The 25,177-nt window shown below is 42.8% G+C and overlaps 1 protein-coding gene across 1 annotated transcript; it reads right to left on the bottom strand.

The window, feature by feature from the left end:
- Positions 1 to 1,614: 1,614 nt before the first annotated feature.
- Positions 1,615 to 24,106, bottom strand: LOC109909228 (WD repeat and SOCS box-containing protein 1). Its single transcript, XM_020508285.2, has 9 exons — positions 23,713 to 24,106; positions 22,445 to 22,613; positions 18,764 to 19,032; positions 11,253 to 11,384; positions 9,458 to 9,558; positions 6,332 to 6,504; positions 6,117 to 6,230; positions 5,164 to 5,271; positions 1,615 to 4,228 (listed from the first exon to the last, which is right to left on the bottom strand). The coding sequence occupies exons 1-9, from the start codon at positions 23,750 to 23,752 to the stop codon at positions 4,066 to 4,068; spliced, it is 1,269 nt and encodes a 422-aa protein (XP_020363874.1). The 5' UTR covers positions 23,753 to 24,106; the 3' UTR covers positions 1,615 to 4,065.
- Positions 24,107 to 25,177: the final 1,071 nt, after the last annotated feature.

The following is a 25,177-nucleotide window of genomic DNA, read 5'->3' as shown; positions in this document are numbered from 1 at the left end:
ATCAGCTATCTACCTAGCTAGTTGACTGCTGTGGCTAGCCAGAATCAGCCACCTACCTAGCTAGTTGACTGCTGTGGCTAGCCAGAATCAGCTATCTACCTAGCTAGTTGACTGCTGTGGCTAGCCAGATACAGCTATCTACCTAGCTAGTTGACTGCTGTGGCTAGCCAGAATCAGCTATCTACCTAGCTAGTTGACTGCTGTGGCTAGCCAGATACAGCTATCTACCTAGCTAGTTGACTGCTGTGGCTAGTCAGTTACAGCTATCTACCTAGCTAGTTGACTGCTGTGGCTAGCCAGTTACAGCTATCAACCTAGCTAGTTGACTGCTATGGCTAGCCAGAATCAGCTATCTACCTAGCTAGTTGACTGCTGTGGCTAGCCAGAATCAGCTATCTACCTGGCTAGTTGACTGCTGTGGCTAGCCAGAATCAGCTATCTACCTAGCTAGTTGACTGCTGTGGCTAGCCAGAATCAGCTATCTACCTAGCTAGTTGACTGCTGTGGCTAGCCAGAATCAGCTACCTACCTAGCTAGTTGACTGCTGTGGCTAGCCAGAATCAGCTATCTACCTAGCTAGTTGACTGCTGTGGCTAGCCAGAATCAGCTATCTACCTGGCTAGTTGACTGCTGTGGCTAGCCAGAATCAGCTATCTACCTAGCTAGTTGACTGCTGTGGCTAGTCAGTTACAGCTATCTACCTAGCTAGTTGACTGCTGTGGCTAGCCAGTTACAGCTATCAACCTAGCTAGTTGACTGCTGTGGCTAGCCAGAATCAGCTATCTACCTAGCTAGTTGACTGCTGTGGCTAGCCAGAATCAGCTATCTACCTAGCTAGTTGACTGCTGTGGCTAGCCAGAATCAGCCACCTACCTAGCTAGTTGACTGCTGTGGCTAGCCAGAATCAGCCACCTACCTAGCTAGTTGACTGCTGTGGCTAGCCAGAATCAGCTATCTACCTAGCTAGTTGACTGCTGTGGCTAGCCAGAATCAGCTATCTACCTAGCTAGTTGACTGCTGTGGCTAGCCAGAATCAGCTATCTACCTAGCTAGTTGACTGCCGTGGCTAGCCAGAATCAGCCACCTACCTAGCTAGTTGACTGCTGTGGCTAGCCAGAATCAGCAATCTACCTAGCTAGTTGACTGCTGTGGCTAACCAGAATCAGCTATCTACCTAGCTAGTTGACTGCTGTGGCTAGCCAGATACAGCTATCAGGATTTAAGTGTTTGTATGCAATGATTTTGAACATTCAAAGTAACTGGGAAACGTTCTTGGCAGGTATTATCACCGTAGCTTGCTACATAACTTGATAGAAAGCACGAGCACCACCACCAATCAGCCTCCACCACCATCGTTACTATGACAACTAACAGTGTCACCAAATGACTGTCGTCTGAACACACACATTTGGTCACTTGAAACTTGCTGTTCGGATAGTCATTTTTGCAAAATGGATTTGAAATAAAAAAGTGATTTCAGCATTAAGGCCTGCAGTGTGAACAAGACTTCAGTGTTTCTCAAGTGACCTCTTTTCCTTTGGCCTTGTGGGTTCCTGGATAAAGCTTGCCTGGAGACTTCAAGAAAAGAACAAAATAAAAAAAACATAGGACTTATTTTTGGTTTTCAAAAAAAGGCTTTATTCAAACTATAAATGCAAAAAAACAGTACATGCATGAAGCAGACCAGAAAGAAAGAAAAATATTTAATTTAAATTTGATATATTCAACATTTTACTTACACTTGGGGAAGCTATTCTGTAATGATATTGGTAGCTTGGTAAACTTACTTCACACGGAAAGAAGTTAAGCTAACCCTTTGAAAAATATAGTTTCCTGAACTAAAGTTACTTTGAAAAAGTAGTTCACTACATCCAAACTACTTTGTGAAAAAGTATATGTAAATCTGAAATGTCAGACTATAAATTGCAAGCAAAGATCACTTTGGGGTCATACAGTCTGTTAAACAAAATGTGTAATTTAGCCTATTAAACACCAAATCTAATGTTCCAATTGAGAATTTGGCAGGTTTGATGCCCAAACATTTAGGAAATGATTGCCTACTTCACCCATAGTTTTAGTTAGCTACACCACTACATGGCAAAAACATGTATTAACTACATTTAAAAAAACAACCGAGATTGAATTAAGTAACCACCAAGCTTATGCAAAATGTAGTTAAATTACTAGTTGAACTACATGTAGTTTACTACTCCCCAACACTGGTGAGAACCCAGCGCTTGGATTCATTCACTGGCTCTAGATCTAATCAGCAAAGGCTTTACTCAACACACCAACCCAACCGGTTACTGAAGACAACAGCCTTATGGCTTTACTGACAGGATAAATCAAATCAAATTCACAGATGCACAATAGTTAGAAGTTTTAGCCATGAGAGAGAAAAGTCACTGACTGACAAGAGCACAGGCTATAAACCGAGAGAGAAAGAGAGACCTTTGGCATCAGCATTTACAGACAGAAAACGTATTTCCAAGATTGATTAACAGCAGGCCTGTATCCACTACCTAGGTCAACATAAGACAAAATACAAAAAGTAGACCATTAATACTATTCCATTAGGCTCTTCTCAACATTCTGTCTGAAAATAATTCATTTTTCCCCCAATTAAATATTTACTATCAAATGTCTGCCTTCAAAGGCCTGCCAGTCATGTATGACACAATCAATAAAGAGCCCATGCTACAGATGGCAACTGTATTTTCAGAAGATGTTGTATAGCTCTCCCCTATAGGTTATTTCTTACACTTAGAACACCACTTTAGAGTTGCGCAGCATAGCACAGGATAGAAAATGGGTTTCAGACCGTCATTAATACGGATGGCAACCGCCTTTTAGGCTTTTTCTGTGTTTTTGAATAAGTCCTAGGGCACACTATAATCCACACTTTCACAGTCTCACCGATTCTGAAGGAGCACAGACTACACCCTGATCTCTACAATAAGAGATCGTCTCATTCATTCATTTACAGGTCTTCACATTAAAACGAGCGAAAACTATGTACAGAGGGAAAAACCTGTTTTCAACAGTCTATTATTCAAAAAGAAAACAGAAGTAAAAAACATACTACGCCCTCTGATACATTCATATACTGGTATAATAATAGGTATTTATAATATATTGTGTATATACACACACATACTTGCACACAATTGTCTATACAGATTTCGTTTTTTTTACAGGTAAAAAATATACATATTATGAGAAGCAAAACAGGTCAGGCCATGGGTCGCTATTATTTTGGAGTGAGATGTGAGACAGTGAAGGCTACAGGCCCTCATTTCCCTCCTGGACATGAGTGAGGATGGAAGTGTGGAAAGAAAAGCCCATTGAGGAGCTGGGGCAGCGAGTGAGTGAGGGTTAAGACCTGGGGAGATCTAGGGTAGCAGAAAACATTGGAAGGGCACTACACTAAATCTTATCAGCAGTCATTCACTTACCCCAGTGATGTTAAACACCGGATCCAGCCCGCGAGCGCATTCAAGCCGACCCACAGATGGTTTGACTATTTTTTAAATAAATAAATAAAAAAAGGTATTTAGGGAAAGGGAAAACGATCTCAATTGATATTGAAATGACCAAAACCAAATGGAAACTGTAGAAAGGATAATGGACCTCTACTTTTATAGTCTCCTCGATTTGTCCAGCTTTCTAACAAGCATTCGAAATCTAAGCTAGACAGTTAGGGAGCATCGAAAATCTAAAAGCGGCCAATTATCTACAGAGAACAAGTCTCTATTGCAGGAAGAATGCAGAACTATCCAGAGGTGACTGATATGGTAAGGCCATCTTAAGCAGAGACAGGCCACTGAAATAACTTAACCATTCAAGCACACTCCCTGAGGGACACCGTGGCTTGCACAAACAAAAGTAAACCAACAAAAATAAATACATAGAAAAAGAAGCTGCCTTGCCACAGAAGAGTATGGGGGTGTTAGTCTGTAAATCAAGTTTTCCTCTTTTGTTGTCTTCTTTATCCTGGGTGTTTTTTCTAGGAAGGTAATATTCATTGGTTTCCAGCGTGCGGTGTTGAGCGGTGAGGGTGAAGGGCTAGAGATCTTGGTAAGACAGGTAGGAGCGTATGCGGGGCGGGATGGGCAGCGTCTGCACCTGCTGGGTGGACATGACCCGTCGTAGTGCCATGCGACACAGGTGCTGCAGGCTGGCAATGCCCTTTGGGCACGCCCAGAAATGCACGCTGCCGTCTCGAGATCTGAGAGAGAAACGGGGCGAGAGAAAGTTATTCCCATGTCAATCTATCCCTCACAACAGCACTGAAAGGTAGGTACTAGGTAGCCATGGTCTACCTAACAGAACTGGTTGAAGCATCATTGTAAGACACACCCAGGCTCCTGGATAGCCATTAACATATAGGAGCCGCTGCGCTTCCTACAGCATGCAAATAAAAAGCTGGAAAACCAGTTTCTGGCAGTACATAGTCTTGATTGATTACCTGCCACTTGCCTATAGACTAGGGTGTGTGCAATTCAAACAGGATTAATCCCCCCGAGCACCTAAATGGACTGTATGGGTGTGTGTGGAGAGGTGTAGGTAGGTGTGTGTGTGTGTGTGTGTGTGTGTGGAGTGGTGTAGGTAGGTGTGTAGAAGTGTGTGTGTGTGGAGAGGTGTAGGTAGGTGTGTAGAAGTGTGTGTGTGTGTGTGGAGAGGTGTAGGTTGGTGTGTGTGTGGAGAGATGTAGGTTGGTGTGTAGGAGTGTGTGTGTGGAGAGGTGTAGGTTGGTGTGTAGGAGTGTGTGTGTGTGTGGAGAGGTGTAGTTAGGTGTGTGTGTGTGTGGGGAGAGGTGTAGGTAGGTGTGTAGGAGTGTGTGTGTGTGGAGAGGTAGTTAGGTGTGTGTGTGTGGAGTGGTGTAGGTTGGTGTGTAGGAGTGTGTGTGTGTGTGTGTGTGGAGAGGTGTAGTTAGGTGTGTGTGTGTGGAGTAGTGTAGGTTGGTGTGTGTGTGTGTGTGTGTGTGTGTGGAGAGGTGTAGTTAGGTGTGTGTGTGTGGAGTGGTGTAGGTAGGTGTGTGGGAGTGTGTGTCTGGAGAGGTGTAGTTAGGTGTGTGTGTGTGTCTGGAGAGGTGTAGTTAGGTGTGTGTGTGTGTGTCTGGAGAAGTGTAGGTAGGTGTGTAGGAGTGTGTGTGCGCCTCACCCAGCTGCTAAGACACTCCCATCAATGGAGAAGGCACAACAGAGGCCATTAATGAGGGGAGCGATGGCCTTGGGAGACTTCTCATCAATGGTCCAGAAACGCACCATTCTGGGGAGAGAAGGATGGACAGAATGAGTTAGTGGGTGTGTAGAAGAGAGAGAAGGACAAAATAAAGAGGGAGAGATAGACCGCAAGAAGGGCGCTGGTCAGACACAGCTGACACAGATCACATGGGAACTGCATTAGAGCCAAAACAAGCTGGCTGAAAGAATGTAGATTCATATTGTTCCGCTTCAAATTTTAAAAAAGGGTTTATTTTCACTATTAAATCAAATGTAACTGTTCAAATTCAAAATGTTTTATCCTCATCCTATCTGACAAACTAATCTTGGCAGATGTGGCTGAATTTTTTTTTTGTCCCCGCCATTTTGTGAGACTTCCTCCTCTCCCTCTAGCACTGCCTTCGCACTGGTAAACACTTAGCAGCCTAACCAACGAAGGGAAGGGCTAAGGAGAGAAGGAAGCAAGGCGTCAGCGGTTGATTAATGGCCGTCATGTGACCCATTCCCAAAGGGGGCCCTGCCTGGCTGCAACAGCTCTGTTCTCACTCAGACCCCATTAAGAGTCATGACTCTCTCTCTCTCTCTCTCTCTCTGCTTCACAGTGCTCTGCTACTGCAGCAAACTAACACTTTTTCATCAGCAGAGGGCACGCAGTTTACCATGTACAATGTGAAGTATGACAGCGCAAGTGAGCTTGGTGAAGCAGCTATGGCCAACACAAACTTACAAATCTACAGCAGCCACGCTCTACACGTGTGGTAGAAGAGAACGCCTTAGAGAGAGGATCAAGTGGACATTAGCCATAAGAATCTCAAACATTTTTAAAGCTGAGCTTTTCCTCATTGGACCCTTCTGATGCACCAGACACAGGTCTCAGCCTTTGTTCCTTACCTGTCGTCAGTGATGCTGGCGATGTGACGCCCATCGTGACAGAATGCTACGGAACGTACCCAGCGATCGTTGGCCCCTCCTGCAAAGATGGGCGAGGGGGGAGGGAAGAGGTGCCTGAAGGAGAGAAAAACACAGAGATAAGAAAACTTCTACAAAGGTCTTAACAACATCATTGTGTCATTGCTTTGCCCTAGTTCCTGGTGTCTGTGACTTACGCTAGCTCCAGCAGCACAGTGCCCACATGGGGGTCCCAGATGATGACGCGGGTGTCGTAGGAAGCGGTGGCGAGCAAGGCGCCATCAGGAGAGAACTCACAGGACACCACGTCATTATGGTGACCCTCCAGCTTCCGGATCAGGGAATATTTATCCATATCCCAAAGGAACACCTACAGAAGGAAGAGGTTCATGTTAGAGCCAATGGAATAACACTATGCAGGGACAAGCATTTTAAACAACTTAAAACACTTAACCTAAAAACTACTGACATAAAATGTCAAAACAGATGCAATGTAAATTACAAGTAGTTAAATTAAGCAAGAAAAATAAAACAAGAAATAAACAGAAGAAACTTTGTATGCTCAGTGTCATTTTATGGCTTATGTGTTGAACTACAGACCAAACAATGCACAAAATAAATCACATGCTACTCAAGCAGCAATTCTATGTTATGTAACAAAATGCATGTCACTGCACATCTGGTTTCTTAACATAGCTGTGAAAATAGTGCTCCATATAAATTGTAGTTTTCTTGACGTAGGCTAGCATTTAAACATTAATATCCAATTACAATGTTCTCAATATAAACATTTCTAAGTCTATAGAAAAATAAGAAAACAAAACAAGTAGTAACTTAAGGTAACATAATGTTACTCCACTGGTTTCCCCTTTCAGAGTTCTAGTTCACTGTGATTACAAAAGACTCGCACCTCCGGCGGAAGCCTACGAAGAGACATACTGCAAGAGAAAAAAAACATTTGATGGCCAAAAGGTTGACGCCCTTGGACACACATTTGCAACATGTGCACACGGTTTTCAACAGTCAGCCATAAAGCCTTGAACGTTCCTTTGCTCCAGAGCAATGTAATGCATGCGCAAGAGGAACATGCCTTGTTGTTTGTTAAAACTTTAAACTGACCAGAACAGAGCGAATCTAATTCAACTCCAATTCTAGAGAGGCTTTAACAGTGATGTTGAACTTGTAACTTTTAGAACCAAAACAAGATTTTATAGGCCTATTGAAAACGTCACAAGGAGTTCTGCAAACATTGCACTTGAGCAAAAGTGCAACATTTCAGCTAAAGTAGATAAATGCCATTCCACAAACAAGTCAATGATTCTGGGGGCTACTTCAGTTCAAAATGTTCTCCTACTTCCTCCTCTAGCGTTAGTGTGAAATGAAAGGAATCCAACGCATGAGGCTACTGCCTGTATTTTAGGCAAGCTACACCACTTCACAGTTTATAAGACAGCCAGCTGCCAGTGACTGGAAAATATGCTCCAAAATGGCAGACAGTTACAGTTGCCTCCTTTGTTTTCTGTGGCGTTTTTAACGAGGCTCAGTTCTCTATAAAATTTCTGTTCAAGCAATTTAGAGTTCAGTTTGAATGTATTAGCAGTTTTGTTTTTTGTACTATGACGAGTATGTGTTTTGGTTTTCAGTCATTCTGTATGAGAGACTGTTCTTCCTCTCCCACTATGGTCACAGAAAATTATTGACCGTTGCGTTTGTTTTCTCTGTTTAACAAATAAATATGCAAATGCTAATCAAAATTGGACATTTCCGTGAGGAAAATACTGCCCTTTGGCCAATTATGAGGCAACAGGAAATTCACTAACTTACATCATGTTTTTTTCAACTCCAACATAGTCCATGTTCATTTTGGTGGAGTGTTTGGGACAAAGGCAGACATTTATGGGGATGATGGCAGTCTGCAGAGCCACAAAGAGTCCTTTCAATTCTCATTTACGCCAACAATGACCTGACCCCTGCACACTAACTCCATTACTAAAGGGGCTGAGCGGGGCGGCCACAATAGAGACGGGCGTGCTGACTGGCCCTTAAACATGGGCCCCGGGAGAGAAGTTAGGAGGATAATGGAGAACTAAGGATATCAAACTAAAATTAACTGATGTTAACCTCCTCATTATGGAGAGACATAAATAATCATAACAATGTCATTCATACAAGTTAGAGACTGTGGGAGGGCGAGACTGACGAACTGACAAAAACTCCTAACCTAACAAAATGTCAGTTAAGGTATGCTATAATAGGTAGGGTTTCTAATGAAGTACATTTGGGAGTGGGGGGCGAGGTGAGATAGGGAGGGAGGGAGGGACAGTAGGAGGTGAAGGAGAAGGGTAAGGGACCATGTGGGTGGGAAGTATTTACTTTACTGCAGTTTTAAAATGACTGTTTTAGAACTGATATAAAAGGAGGAACTGCGACAGCGGAGGTAGACAAACATGGAGACAGCAGCACCTACGTACGGGAGACCTTGCGGTCAGGTAGGTGCAAGGCTGCCCCCTGGGCAGGGGCACAGTGCGTCCCAGCCCGGCAGTAGTAGTGACACTGGTGCCACCAGCCAGCCGTCTGCACCGGCTGCTTTATGTCAGCGCGGCGCTCCCTCCCTTCAAAAACACTCACACCTGCCACCTGTGACAGGGAAAGCAAGACACTTATGGACACACAGCCTAACAACAATCTAGCTGCACCCTGCACAGAAGGGTGGAACTGGCTACAGTAACTAACTACTAGCATGTTAATGAGGTTCTTGCAAAGTGTACATCTGTGACTGAAGTCATTAAGTCCAATCCCGCACTGGCTGCGCAGCCATTTTGAGGACTACGCCACTTAGCTAACCATCTCATTTTCTCCTTGCATACTCTTTACTAAATACCAGGTAGATTTTTATCAAAAAGGGAAATCCAAAAATATTTAGAACATTTCTTTGAATGATTTTGGTCTGCATTGAGGATCAAAGGTCATTAAATAAAGCATAGCAATCTGCATGCCACATTCTAAAGCATCAAATTAACAGTTTAGATTGTGAGCTGGATTGTAGATGGAGGATAAATACCAGAACTATTACAAAAAAGTGTGTGATCATTTGTTTAGTCTACATGCATATTACAATACCAAAGCTATTTCAAACCAAGCCAAACCGAACTACAGGCAGGGTTGTTGAACTAGTCATGACACCAAGCATAACGGTCAAGATTCAGTTGAGGGGAAGGTGGGAGTGTTTCATTGGTAGGTCATTGAGCATAACTAGACAAGCAATAGCACACAGAGAAGCAGTTCATCTCAAAAGGGAGAGAAAGGGAAACAGGTGTACGTACCGATTTACTGGCTCCGACAGAGCAGAGGACTGAGGAGTCTGGTGAGAATGCGCAGCAATAGACCCAGTTCTGATGACCCCGCAACACTTTCACCATGTTGCCTACAACACAGCATCACAGGTTGTTATGACATGTACATGTGACGGAAAAATGCACAAACTATTTGCTTTAAAGAAATTATTATTGTGATGAAGTAACAGTACAAATGTCTGCTGATGATGTTTCCAAGGTTTATAGGATTGTCTGCAAGATTTCTATAGGGATAACTGGGCTATTTTAATTAATGGGCTTAGATAGTAAAATGTAGACCTTCCAGACTCATATCAAACATCTCCAATCGAAAATCAAATCAAGAGTCGGCTTTCTATTCCGCAACAAAGCCTCCTTCACTCACGCCGCCAAGCTTACCCTAGTAAAACTGACTATCCTACCGATCCTCGACTTCGGCGATGTCATCTACAAAATGGCTTCCAACACTCTACTCAGCAAACTGGATGCAGTCTATCACAGTGCCATCCGTTTCGTCACTAAAGCACCTTATACCACCCACCACTGCGACTTGTATGCTCTAGTCGGCTGGCCCTCGCTACATATTCGTCGCCAGACCCACTGGCTCCAGGTCATCTACAAGTCCATGCTAGGTAAAGCTCCGCCTTATCTCAGCTCACTGGTCACGATGGCAACACCCATCCGTAGCACGCGCTCCAGCAGGTGTATCTCACTGATCATCCCTAAAGCCAACACCTCATTTGGCCGCCTTTCGTTCCAGTACTCTGCTGCCTGTGACTGGAACGAATTGCAAAAATCGCTGAAGTTGGAGACTTTTATCTCCCTCACCAACTTCAAACATCAGCTATCTGAGCGGCTAACCGATCGCTGCAGCTGTACATAGTCTATTGGTAAATAGCCCACCCTTTCTCACCTACCTCATCCCCATACTGTTTTTATTTATTTACTTTTCTGCTCTTTTGCACACCAATATCTCTACCTGTACATGACCATCTGATCATTCATCACTCCAGTGTTAATCTGCAAAATTGTAATTATTTGCCTACCTCCTCATGCCTTTTGCACACGTTGTATATTGACTCCCCCTTTGTTTTCTACTGTGTTATTGACTTGTTAATTGTTTACTCCATGTGTAACTCTTTGTTGTCTGCTCACACTGCTATGCTTTATCTTGGCCAGGTCGCAGTTGCAAATGAGAACTTGTTCTCAACTAGCCTACCTGGTTAAATAAAGGTGAAATAAAATAAAAATAAAAAGGTTTTTCCAATTAGGCTCTGGAGAATAGGCTCCTACTGCTTGTGTTTGGATATGTTGATTGTGTCATTTGAAAACCCGGATTCACAGATAAAATAGATGTGTTAGCCAATAGAGGAGAAACTAGGTCAGACCATGCCATGGCTATGCCTTCTTCTAGGCTTTTGTTCAGGAGACCTTGGACTTTGGCCCAATTTGAACATTCTCTGCTCATGTGAGCTTAGAACGCATGCAGGGGGTGAGGGGCCTTTCAAGGTGGAACCACCAGCAGCAGTAGCTCATTCCACTGGAACAAAAGCAACTTATCACATGCTCCCTACTTCTTCAGCTTCGTGTGTGGATATGTATAAGGCAAACACACAAAAACGACATCTGCATGAATCATAATAATCTTGACCTCAACAGATCAGTGTGGCTTGCTGGCACAGCTTTACAAATCTCTAACAAAAACAATAACTATGTTAACAAGCATGGAAAATGGTTTCAGTTCCAAGATAATAAAAAGGTGTTCCTCAGGGCTCAGTGTTCTTACCGTCATCTTTCAGGTCCCAGACCCTCAGGGTTTTGTCTCTGGATGCCGAGACTAGCATGAGGCTGCCATCAGGGGCGAAAGTCAGGTCTCGCACTATATCTGTATGGTCCATGAGATTCAGCAACAGCTTTCCTGTAAAGGCAAACAACCCCAGAGTTAATAATAAAGCTAATGAGATACACAGCACAGACGAGTTACTGTAGGTCAACTCCACCACCTCTGTGTACACAGCCTTGGGGAATTTGTCATGATTTGTGGATTAAAATGCCACAGAGCTGGAATTTGCTTTATTCCCTCTGTGGGGTGTAGAATAGTGTGGGTTCCACACCCATGTGAAAAGTAACCAGAGCACTGTCAGTTTGTACAGAGGCACAGAAAAAGAGAGTTAGATAGAGTATAGAAAATAAACATTTAAGAGGGGAAAGAAAGAGGGCGGTCACAAATGAATTCTTCATGTAACAACTAGTCCCACTGACTGTGCTCTTTTCTTTACATGATGAGTTGGAGACCAGGAGAGCTCTATTTCAAAAGCTGGTCCTGGTGTTGACAGTCAGAGTGACTCAGAATACCCTCTGGGTAGACTGACACACAATAGTTGAAAGCAGAGTAATCCTGAGTTAAACCCTGCAATTTGTTACTTCCTGATACTCAGTCCAAACACTGGTTCCATTGAGGGGAGAATGGGACTCAATTACAGTAGCTTATTCTCAAATAGTCTGCTAACAGTTGACAACTCTAAATTGGGGTATAATAATCTATTATAATAGTTATTACAATAACACCCTAATTGCACCTGAAGCCAAATTCTAACAAAAGTAATGTCACCGGCAATATTCAGCCATGAAATAAAGAAAGCAAAGCCAGAATAATCAGTTCTTGATAAAGTGAACTGGAGATCTGGATCGATGTCAGAATTCCCCGCGATCACTGGAGCCAGGAGTGAAATACAGTTGAAGTCGGAAGATTACATACACTTGGAGTCATTAAAACTCGTTTTTCAACCACTCCACAAATTTCTTGTTAACAAACTATAGTTTTGGCAAGTCGGTTAGGACATCTACTTTGTGCATGACACAAGTAATTTTTCAAAAAATTGTTTACAGACAGATTATTTCCCTGTATCACAATTCCAGTGGGTTTACACAGTTGACTGTGTCCTTAAACAGCTTGGAAAATTCCAGAAAATGATGTCATGGCTTTAGAAGCTTATGATGGGCCAATTGACATCATCCGAGTCAATTGGAGGTGTACCTGTAGATGTATTTCAAGGCCTATCTTCGAACTCAGTGCCTCTTTGCTTGACATCATGGGAAAATCAAAAGAAATCAGCCAAGACTTCAGAAAAACAATTGTAGGCCTCCACAAGTCTGGTTCATCCTTGGGAGAAATTTCCAAATGCCTGAAGGTACCAAGTTCATCTGTACAAACAATAATACGCAAGTATAAACACCATGGGACCATGCAGCCGTCATACCGCTCAGGAAGGAGACTCGTTCTGTCTCCTAGAGATGAACGTACTTTGGTGCGAAAAGTGCAAATTAATCCCAGAACAACAGCAAAGGACCTTGTGAAGATGCTGGAGGAAACAGGTACAAAAGTATCTATATCTACATAACCTGAAAGGCCACTCAGCAAGGAAGAAACCACTGCTCCAAAACCTCCATAGAAAACGGCAGACTACGGTTTGCAACTGCACATGGGGACAAAGATTGTACTTTTTGGAGAAATGTCCTCTGGTCTGATGAAACAAAAATAGAACTGTTTGTCCATAATGACCATCGTTATGTTTGGAGGAAAAAGGGGGATGCTTGCAAGCCGAAGAACACCATCCCATCCATGAAGCACGGGGGTGGCAGCATCATGTTGTGGGGGTGCTTTGCTGCAGGAGGGACTGGTGCACTTCACAAAATAGATGGCATCATGAGGATGGAAAATTATGAGGATGTATTGAAGCAACATCACAAGACATCAGTCAGGAAGTTAAAGCTGGGTCGCAAATGGGTCTTCAAAATGGACAATGACCCCAAGCATACTTCCAAAGTTGTGGCAAAATGGCTTAAGGACAACAAAGTCAAGGTATTGGAGTGGCCCTCAAAGCCCTGACCTCAATCCCATAGAAAATTTGTGGGCAGAACTGAAAAAGTGTGTGCGAGCAAGGAGGCCTACAAACCTGACTCAGTTATACCAGCTCTGTCAGGAGGAATGGGCCAGAATTCACCCAACCTATTGTCGGAAGCTTGTGGAAGGCTACCCAAAACGTTTGACAATTTAAAGGCAATGCTACCACATACTAATTGAGTGTATGTAAACGTCTGACCCACTGGGAATGTGATGAAATAAATACATCTCTACACTATTATTCTGACATTTCACATTCTTAAAATAAAGTGGTGATCCTAACTGACCTAAGACAGGGAATTTTTACTCTGATTAAATGTCAGGAATTGTGAAAAACCAAGTTTAAATGTATTTGGCTAAGGTTTATGTAAACTTCCGACTTCAACTGTAGGTGTGTGAGAGAAAGAGTGGGAGAGAGAACCAATGAGTCTAGGAGAGAGGGGGGCCTAGCGGGGTTGTGACATCAGCACTGTGTTGGCAGCAGGGAGAGAGGGGCCGTGGGCAAACATCATCATTCAGGTGTGTCAGTAAAAAACATGGGAGGAGAGGAGGTGCAAGCAGACAGCCAGCTGGGCTAAAATGAACGTCAACACATTATATCACCCACTGACTGTCTCCAACACAGCCTGATGGGTAGGATTTCTAAACTTTAAATATTGTTAATCATCAGTTATACTAGAGGCATGAGGAGTGCCATAGTCTAGTTTCTACACCAGAAGTTAATGGGTATCTGTAGGAGGAATGTATATGGGGTCAGGGAAGGTTGGATAGGAGCCAGGGGGCTTTGGGAGGTGCTGAGTAGAGGAGAGGCAATCACATGATTGCAGTCACTGATAATGGTAGAGAGCTGTGGAGTAGTGAGGAAGGGGGTAGAGGTCAGGTCAGCTTAAGGGAGAAGGAACAGTTTGTGGCCCATATCACTTAACCTAGTAATAAAGATGTAATGTTTAGAGAGGAGGAGACTCCACCCAAATTGGGGTATATAAACTCAGTAAAAAAATGTACGTCCTCTCAAACTTAACATGTGTAAATATTTGTATGAACATATGCTTCAACAACTGAGACAAACTGAATAAGTTCCATAGACATGTGTCTAACAGAAATAGTATAACGCGTCCCTGAACAAAGGGGGGGGGGGGGGTCAAAATAAAAAATAACAGTCAGTATCTGGTGTGGCCACCAGTTGCATTAAGTACTGCAGTGCATCTCCTCCTCAAGGACTGCAACAGATTTGCTGGTTCTTGCTGTGAGATGTTACCCCACTCTTCCACCAAGGCACCTGCAAGTTCCCAGACATTTATGGGGGGGAATGGCCCTAGCCCTCATCCTCCTATCCAACAGCTCCCAGATATGCTCAATGGGATTGATATCCGGGCTCTTCACTGGCCATGGCAGAACACTGACATTGCTTTCTTGCAGGAAATCACGCGCAGAACGTGCAGTATGGCTGGTTGCATTGTCATGTTTGTCACGTTGTTGCCGGTGATGTCTGGTGAGGACCTGCCTTACAACAGGCCTACAAGCCCTCAGTCCAGCCTCTCTCAGCCTATTGTGGGATTGTGCATTCCTGGTGTAACTCGGGCAGTTGTTGTTGCCATCCTGTATCTGTCCCGCAGGTGTGGTGTTCAGATGTACCGATCCTGTGCAGGTGTTGTTACAGTGCCTTGCGAAAGTATTCGGCCCCCTTGAACTTTGCGACCTTTTGCCACATTTCAGGCTTCAAACATAGATATAAAACTGTATTTTTTTGTGAAGAATCAACAACAAGTGGGACACAATCATGAAGTGGAACGACATTTATTGGATATTTCAAACTTTTTTTACAAATCAAAAACTGAAAAATTGGGCGTGCAAAATTATTCAGCCCTTTTACTTTCAGTGCAGCAAAACTCTCTCCAGAAGTTCAGTGAGGATCTCTGAATGATCCAATGTTGAGCTAAATGACTAATGATGAAAAATACAATCCACCTGTGTGTAATCAAGTCTCCGTATAAATGCACCTGCACTGTGATAGTCTCAGAGGTCCGTTAAAAGCGCAGAGAGCATCATGAAGAACAAGGAACACACCAGGCAGGTCCGAGATACTGTTGTGAAGAAGTTTAAAGCCGGATTTGGATACAAATAGATTTCCCAAGCTTTAATCATCCCAAGGAGCACTGTGCAAGCGATAATATTGAAATGGAAGGAGTATCAGACCACTGCAAATCTACCAAGACCTGGCCGTCCCTCTAAACTTTCAGCTCATACAAGGAGAATGAGAGATGCAGCCAAGAGGCCCATGATCACTCTGGATGAACTGCAGAGATCTACAGCTGAGGTGGGAGACTCTGTCCATAGGACAACAATCAGTCGTATATTGCACAAATCTGGCCTTTATGGAAGAGTGGCAAGAAGAAAGCCATTTCATAAAGATATCCATAAAAAGTGTCGTTTAAAGTTTGCCACAAGCCACCTGGGAGACACACCAAACATGTGGAAGAAGGTGCTCTGGTCAGATGAAACCAAAATTGAACTTTTTGGCAACAAAAAAGCAACACAGCTCATCACCCTGAACACCATCCATGGGACGGAGATTTGTCTTCCAACAAGACAATGATCCAAAACATAAAGCAAAATCTACAATGGAATGGTTCAAAAATAAACATATCCAGGTGTTAGAATGGCCAAGTCAAAGTCCAGACCTGAATCCAATCGAGAATCTGTGGAAAGAACTGAAAACTGCTGTTCACAAATGCTCTCCATCCAACCTCACTGAGCTCGAGCTGTTTTGCAAGGAGGAATGGGAAAAAATGTCAGTCTCTCGATGTGCAAGACTGATAGAGACATACCCCAAGCGACTTACAGCTATAATCGCAGCAAAAGGTGGCGCTACAAAGTATTAACTTAAGGGGGCTGAATAATTTTGCACACCCAATTTTTCAGTTTTTGATTTGTTAAAAAAGTTTGAAATATCCAATAAATGTCGTTCCACTTCATAATTGTGTCCCACTTGTTGTTGATTCTTCACAAAAAAATACAGTTTTATATCTTTATGTTTGAAGCCTGAAATGTGGCAAAAGGTCGTAAAGTTCAAGGGGGCCGAATACTTTCGCAAGGCACTGTACATGTGGTCTGCCACTGTGAGGATGATCAGCTGTCCGTCCTGTCTCCCTGGAGCGCTGTCTTAGGCGTCTCACAGTACGGACATTGCAATTTATTGCCCTGGCCACATCTGCGGTCCTCATGCCTCCTTGTAGCATGCCTAAGGCACGTTCACGCAGATGAGCAGGGACCCTGGTCATCTTTCTTTGTGTTTTTCAGAGTCAGTCGAAAGGCCTCTTTCGTGTCCTAAATTTTCATAACTGTGACCTTAATAGCCTACCGTCTGTAAGCTGTTAGTGTCTTAACGACAAAATACATATTTTTTAATAATTCAGTGGGTGCGGTTTATATTCAGGTGCGCTTAATAGTCCAGAAATTACGGTACTACCACTGGTGGAAATATGCATTTGTCTTATGCAGCTGTATGACCCAATGGGTGAATAAACTTGGTTTAAACTTTACTAATCGTCCGTGAGTTTTAATAGGTTCATTTAGAACCTAACAAGACCATAAAACAGGATGCCAGCTAGAGGTGGGTGGGTAGATGATGAGATGGGCAGAATGGCATGGTGACCTTGTTTCACTTCTGGAACAGAACAATGAGCATTCTCTTGGCACTTCTTTTAGAAAAACTCATATTATAGCCCTGTGTGCATCAGGAAGGCTTATGTAACCCGACTGGGATAAATCTACTCTCTTTAATGATTGGCTACTAAAAAGAGTACCTAATAATCCTGCATCTGGGCAACTGTTGATGTCACAGCAATCAAACATATATCCAGTGCCAGTGTTTTCCCCCTATATTCATTTAAAATCGTTGCCGCCACTACAAAAAGTATGTAGAAAAGAAAATGGACCTATTATGGAGCTTTGAGCACTAAGAATCACCCAAATCAAAATAAATATCATGGCATGAGGCACCCATTGATTTTGTTATGATTGAGCCACTTAGATAGCACAAGAACACATCATAAACCATTGCAAAATGTGTATAATTGCAGGAAAGTAGCTTTAAAACTTTAATGTTCTCTCTCTGCACCATGACACATTGTGTATAATTGCAGGAAATTCCCTTTAAAACAGAAAAAAATATATATATATATGCGACCAGGACCTCTAAATACTAAGCCCAATTTTGATCCAGAAAAAACCCTGGAGTTCCAAGTTACAACGTACATTTGTATAACTGAATGCATTCAGAGTCTTTTGTGGTTTTTCAATTGGGTAAATGCAGATGGTCAACCCCATTCTCCAGCCTATTTATTTAAAGCTGCTATACAGCTCAATTGGGCAAAAGGTTGTAACGCTTTTGAATTGGAAATTATATTAAATGTATTTAAATCGTGTAACGTCCTTTCAAAAGTCACCAGAAGCGATCTTCTCATAATCATGCAAAAAAAGATATATCACAGGTGTGCCTGACCCCACCCAGCAAAAAGGAACCTGCCTGAAACCCCCCAAAAGCTAGGTTTGACACCGCTGCTGAAAAAATTTAATACATTCCCTTTAGGACACGAGGTACCACCAGTTGAGCTCTACGCAAGACATATCATGTCCGCTCCCCTTGTTTGCTCCCTTTCACATACAGTGGGGCAATAAAGTATTTAGTCAGCCACCAATTGTGCAAGTTCTCCCACTTAAAAAGATGAGAGAGGCCTGTCATTTTCATCATAGGTACACTTCAACTATGACAAAATGAGAGGAAAAAAAATCCAGAAAATCACATTGTAGGATTTTTAATTAATTTATTTGCAAATTATGGTGGAAAATAAGTATTTGGTCACCTACAAACAAGCAAGATTTCTGGCTCTCACAGACCTGTAACTTCTTCTTTAAGAGGCTCCTCTGTCCTCCACTCCTTACCTGTATTAATGGCACCTGTTTGAACTTGTTATCAGTATAAAAGACACCTGTCCACAACCTCAAACAGTCACACTCCAAACTCCACTATGGCCAATGAATGACCTGCAGAGAGCTGGGACCAAAGTAACAAAGCCTACCATCAGTAACACACTACGCCGCCAGGGACTCAAATCCTGCAGTGCCAGACGTGTCCCCCTGCTTAAGCAGAGCCGCCCAGCTGGTCGTGATGTTCATGTTTGGGGCGGCAGGGTAGCCTAGTGGTTAGAGCGTTGGACTAGTAACCGGAAGGTTGCAAGTTCAAACCCCCGAGCTGACAAGGTCTGTCGTTCTGCCCCTGAACAGGCAGTTAACCCACGGTTCCTAGGCCGTTATTGAAAATAAGAATTCCTCCTTACTTGCCTAGTTAAATAAAGGTAAAATAAATAAAACATGTTTAATCAGGTGCTCACCAGTATAGACGTCCCAGATCTTGACACGTCCATTGTTGAGGCCCGTGGCAAGCAGCAGCTGGTCCTGACCGAACTTGAAACGGTGCCACTCGATGTTGACGCAGCGACTCTGCTTCTCTGGCACAGACGAGCCAAAGGCCAGGCCCCACACGATGTCACCGCAGTCGATGGTATGCTCCCTGGGATCGCCCACTGGCACCACTGTTCCCCCCTCGCTGTTCTGCCGCGACAAACGCTGAGGGCCCACTCCGGTGGAGCCTTCCCCAACACTGGAGAGTGGGATAGAGGAAAGACGGGGAGTGAGATGGGGGCAGAAAAAGAGAAGGGACAGAAATGGAGATGAGGGTAATGGAGGGAAAGGAGAGGGAGAAACATGAGTTACATGTAGGTGAACACATTACTTTTTAATATAACGCACCTGAATTCCAGGTGCCAAACAGCTAAAATAATTGTGCCCATACAGGAGGAGAGCACTGAGTGATACATGTAGTCTAATGTGGTGAGAGAGGGTTGGCTAACTTGGTCCATGAGTTTCATATTGTTAAGAAAGATATTCTGATGATTATTCCCTATTGGAATTTGGCCTCCAGGTAACCACTAAGGACAGAAGTCATCATAAACAGGTCTTAGTAACTGATATCTGGGCCCATGAGCCACAGAACCAGCCATGGGTGTCCTTTTAAAATGTATAGTCTATTGAACCTCTAGGTCTAAGCCTTGATTCAATGTTTTGACCAAGGGCAGGGAAGGATGCCCTTGATATCGCTGGTCCACATGTCAGTCATGAAGCTAATAGCAGTGACGCTATTACTGTGTAACTCCGAGAGGGCAACATCTGAAAAATAGCACACTTGTTAGTGTGTACCGGGTGCTCGACCAGTCGGCGAAAGCCAATATCACCCACGACAGAGAACGGTTGATTGTCAAGGGCAATGAATTCCGTTATCTTGCCTTTAATGGATTTCGGCTTTGAGTTGCCTCGCTGAAATTTCCTTACTCCTTCAAATGCCTGCTCGATCCACACAGCAGACATTGTGGGCTAGGTTAGGAATTCTGTGTTGCACATGTAGCGCAACATTTTACGTGGCGTCATTACATCATCTACCTACGTTATATAGGTATGCACGTCAGCTTTGACATCGGTTTTGCACATCAGCGTTAAACTAGACATCGGGCCAATACCGATGTTGCCATTTTTAGCTAACATCGGCCAATTCCGATATGTTCACCGATATATCGTGCATCCCTAGTTGTTATATTGTTTTTATTGACAACACAGGTAATGTGATTGTGTATAATGACTAAATTATATTATTTTTGTTTTGTCATTTATAGACAGACAGCCCCTGAAGAGAGCACAGACAGAGCGACACTGCCCATGTGTACAACACAGACAGACAAACCATGAAGGAAGCCAATTAAATACACAATTCATTAATTTAGTGTAAAGAAAAAAATTAATGAATGTTCATTAAAAAAAGCGATAATGAATTATAAAATATATGTAAAGTCCCTGGCCCAAAAAAGTTTGCGAAAGATGTGTTCCTCTAAGACAGCCCATCTTCCCATATTAATATGTCTGTCTATTAAACATTTAAATATTGAACTTGTTCGCTTATATTTTGCATCTAGTATATCTCTACACCGTGACCACTTTTCAATTTCTAACAATCTCTCTCCACTAGACAGGACTTGCCCAGCTAACCACAACATCCAATAGGTAATACCAAACAGTGTACTACAACATGTCTACTATACAATAAGCTCTTTTTGCTCAGACAAGTTGAAAAGGTTCTGGGGAGGTCACAAGGCTTTATTGTGTGGAAAAAGAGCCAGCTCTGCAGAAAGGCAACTGATAATACATGCCACGTGTCCTTGGCAGCTTGCTCCACAGCACACTGCACTGTTTCCTCCTCACAGGGAAGGATAGCACAAGTAATGAACTACAACTACTAGAATATTCTAGAACGAGCCCAAGAACTCAACTAGAACTGTAAACAACAATTTGGACTGTCAGAATCTAGAATGAATTTTCAGTTCTGTGGTGTTATAGAATGTTGTGGATATTAGAAAATCAGATTGGATGCACCTAGGTCTTAGTCTGACTGACACCTAACTCGAAGTCCTCCTGACTTTACAGTCTGGATAGACTATTTTGATGTCAGCACGATGCCTCGATAATGAAGGCTGTGTTTTTTAAATAATTAGTTATCTTCGGTCTTTCTCACTCAAACACCCACATGGTGAGCCACATACAGCCCCTGAGCACCGCCCCCTTCCAATAAAACTGTTGGATTTTCAAACCCAAACAATGTGAAGTCTCAAACCCCCATGAAAAAAAAACACATCAGAGAACCAATCAAAGCTCAGCAAGAATGAAGCACAAATACTGCATTTACAACAGCCTCCTGTCCAGACCAGGGTCGGAGCTCCCTCTGACCGTGTGAGCCGCGTCAGCCAGGCTACCCTGGCCTGTTACTCGACATAAAAAGGAAGTAGGCCGTAGCGCTGAAATAATGTAAAAGTGCATTTATAGCCCTTAGCCTTCCTTTAGTATTGATTTGATGTGTCATTGTTTACAGAAGGGTTTACAGCCTGACACCAAGTAGTTGACTTCATGGCAGTAAACCTTACATTATTTTACAACATAAGGATACAGTAATAAAACCCTAAGCTGCTGTGTGTTGCTTTCTCTTGTCTCCAAAGACAAGAAAAGTTTGACTGCACTTTACAGAAGCTTTTCTAACGTGCTAAAATTATAGGCTAAGATAACAAGGCCCTTGAGTATATATCCACTTCTGAATAACAAGAAGCAGTGTCTCCTTTCCTCTAACTTGGTTTACCAAGAACTCCTCATTAATGAAAGTCCACTCTACGTTATCAACAATCAGCTGCTGCTTTAAAAATAGCAGAATCTAGTACAGAACACCATCAAGATATTCAAGCAAAACAAAAGAGCATATTATAAGAAACATTAGGAGACAGGAATGATGCAACAATATATAAAAATACAGTACCAGTCAAAAGCTTGGACAAACGTACTCATTCAATGATTTTTCTTTATTTTACTGTGGGGGATTTTTATTTATTTATATACAGTACCAGTGGGGGGCTACAGCCTACTTCATTTTTAAGTCGAGTAACAGGCCAGCGTAGCCTGGCTGACGCAGCTCCAGTGGTCAGAGAAGGAGCGCCGCCACTGGCCTGACAGGAGGCTGTTGTAAATGTAGTATTTGTGCTTAACTCTTGTTGAAGCCTTTGGAAGTGTGCCGTAGCCTTTGGAAGTGTGCCGTGCGACCTGTTAAAGTGAGAGTGGAGGAGTGCTGAAAGGGCCTTAAAACACCAGACAATGAAACAGGCACGGCAGCCACCAAATGAATACCCATGGGCACCAGCAACACACCAGCACATGCCACATTCACTGTCTCTCTTGCTCCCCTGCTCTCTACTGCTGTCACTGCCAAATAGGACTCCACGCCAGTCAGTGCATTCATTGCACAGACAAATTAGTTAGGCTATTCAGATATGTTAAACTGTTGAATTTCAAAACTCAAAGGAATAGTTGCTTCTGTAGGCCTCCCTCAAAATGTAATCAGACCTCTGAAGTAGGGCCTAACCTGTTACTTTCTGATCACAATTGTACTGACCAAGAATGTGGTTAGGCCTAGTACAGGTACTTACAAATTCTTCAGGCATTTTGACCAGGGAACGAGCGTCACAATGCGATGCCCTTGAGACCAAGCGAAGTAGGAACCATCAGGTGCAAAGGCTACAGTCCAGGTCTCTCGCCCAGACTTCTGGTCAAAGGGAGCAACAGGCACTAAGAGTTCACCAATGAACTTAGCCTTACCTGAAAACAGAAACAAGAGGTCAACAAGGGAACAATAGCACAAATACCATGATGACATGGTGCTTGTGAGCAACATCTGAATGATAGTGTAGAAAAGATGCTTCGGGGCCAACTGACCTTAGCCTGGTGGAACCAGCCTGATCACTGCTTTCATCATTTTATTTCACCAGCCTGGTCACTGCATTCATCAATCTATTTCTAAAGGCGAACACAGATCAGGCTGGTTCCACCACCCTAAGCTGACCTCTGGTGTAGCTGGGTATGAACCTTCAATGTCAGAATTGATGCTTAAAAGTAACTTTACTGAGAGATTCTGAGAGTCAATACTGTTTTGTTAGTTGACATGCCATTACAAATGTAAATCAATGCTAATGAAGTTGGCTATAAAACACAACATATTATTAGCCCAAATAAACTTTTTAAATGGGTATCATAAAGATACGGTTGACCAAGTAGCTAAATGAGACATATATCACTTTGATTTATTACGCAGTGTTGCAACAAAACACACTATTGTATGTATTTATTATTAGCCCAACTTATTTTAACTGGGTAACATAAACATTCGGTTGGAATATAAATGAGACATCATATATCACATTAATGTATTACGCAATAGAGGTGTTGAAACAAAACTTCCGTTTCATGCAATATCTATCTGATAAATCAGTGCGCTTCCCCGACGAATGAGGAATGAGTCATACTTCAGAAACGTAGTTACCGCAGTCGCCTCCACCACCGAATGACGTGAGAAACAAAGTGTGCCGAATGCTCGCGCGATGTGTGGTTACAGAGTTTCTACCATATTGTCTTTGGTGTGGTGGCACCTAGTATAAACCGCGGGCGAATGGTGAATATGTGACTGTAGTGTGTGAGTCTCTAGTCTAGTAAATAGGTTATATGCTATGGAAGGAACGACTTGACCTACAATAGAAAATAAAGTAAGACTACCTATGACGTCACCGACAGATGAAAGGTGTAACATAGTAGCTGGCTAGCTATCTAGGTTAATGTATCTTAGATAGCGAGATGAACATTAACGTTTGCAACCCCTCCACCCCAAACACAGAGCAGGATAGTGAAAAGGATCTCAACCTACCTATTTCATTTTCGTTTACAGAATTAGGGAAGCTTGCCATCTAAATAGAAACCGGATCCGTAGAGAAAAGACTATTGGTTTAATAACAAAAGTTTTGTGGAAAATAAACAAAGTAGCTAGCTTTATAATTAGCCAGAGAGAACGCTGGATTCCGACGTCTGGAATGCTGTGCACGTCGCGCACGTAGCCTGCTGCAAATTTAATATCGCGTGAGCCCTAAAAAAACAATTATTTTAGGAATTATCTTCTTTAAAATCCGTGTGCAGACTAGGTTTTGTTTAATTCAACTGGATGGCTAAAATCTGCGTATATTGAAATCCACGAAATGACTGTGTTACAAGCACACCGTTGAAATACAATGGCTGAAGAGTAGACTTGATGGCATATTTTCTTTCACTGGGGAGGTGAGGTCTATCTGAGTGGCAGAGTTTTTTGTCATACGTCATCACAGTTACCAAGGTGACAAAATGGCACCTCCCCTTCATTTGTAACCGTTTTCCACTCTCATTTACAACCGTTTATATATTTCTCTCTTACTGTGCACTGTTCCATTGCAACGGCAAATGGGTATATATAACAAATATATTTCAAACCAGAACTATTTTTCTGTTGAAGCTTAAAGCTATGGGGAGGGGGACAACAAAATTAAATGTGCATCGTTTACATTGGAGGAATTGTATTTATTTTATGTATTTATTTAACCTTTATTTACAGTTGAAGTCAGAAGTTTATATACACCTTAGCCAAATACATTTAAACTCAGTTTTTCAAAATTCTTTACATTTACTCAAAGTAAACATTTCCTGTCTTAGGTCAGTTAGGATCAACACTTTATTTTAAGAATGTGAAATGTCAGAATAATAGCAGAGATAATGATTTATTTCAGCTTTCATTTCTTTCATCACATTCCCTGGGGGTCATAAGTTAACATACTCAACTAGTGTTTGGTAGCATTCCCTTTAAATTGTTTAACTTGGGTCAAACTTTTCAGGTAGCCTTCCACAATAAGTTAGGTGAATTTTGGCACATTCACCCTGACAGGGCTGGTGCAACTGAGTCAGGTTTGTAGACCTCCTTGCTCGCACACACTTTTTCAGTTCTGCCAACACATTTTCTATAGGATTGAGGTCAGGGCTTTGTGATGGCCACTCCAATACCTTGACTTTGTTGCCCTTAAGCCATTTTGCCACAACATTGGAAGTATGCTTGGGGTCGTTGTCAATTTGGAAGACCCATTTGCGACCAAGCTTTAACAAGACTGATGTCTTGAGATGTTGCTTCAATATATCCACCTAATATTCCATCCTCATGATGCCATCTATTTTTGTGAAGTGCACCAGTCCCCCCTGCAGCAAAGCACCCCCACAACATGATGCTGCCACCCCTGTGCTTTACGGTTGTGATGGTGTTATTCGGGTTGCAAGCATCCCCCTTTTTCCTCCAAGCATAACGATGGTCATTATGG

This window comes from Oncorhynchus kisutch, linkage group LG18 (assembly GCF_002021735.2).
Source record: "Oncorhynchus kisutch isolate 150728-3 linkage group LG18, Okis_V2, whole genome shotgun sequence".
Taxonomy (NCBI): Eukaryota; Metazoa; Chordata; class Actinopteri; order Salmoniformes; family Salmonidae; genus Oncorhynchus; species Oncorhynchus kisutch.
This window is presented reverse-complemented; position numbering and strand designations above follow the sequence as displayed.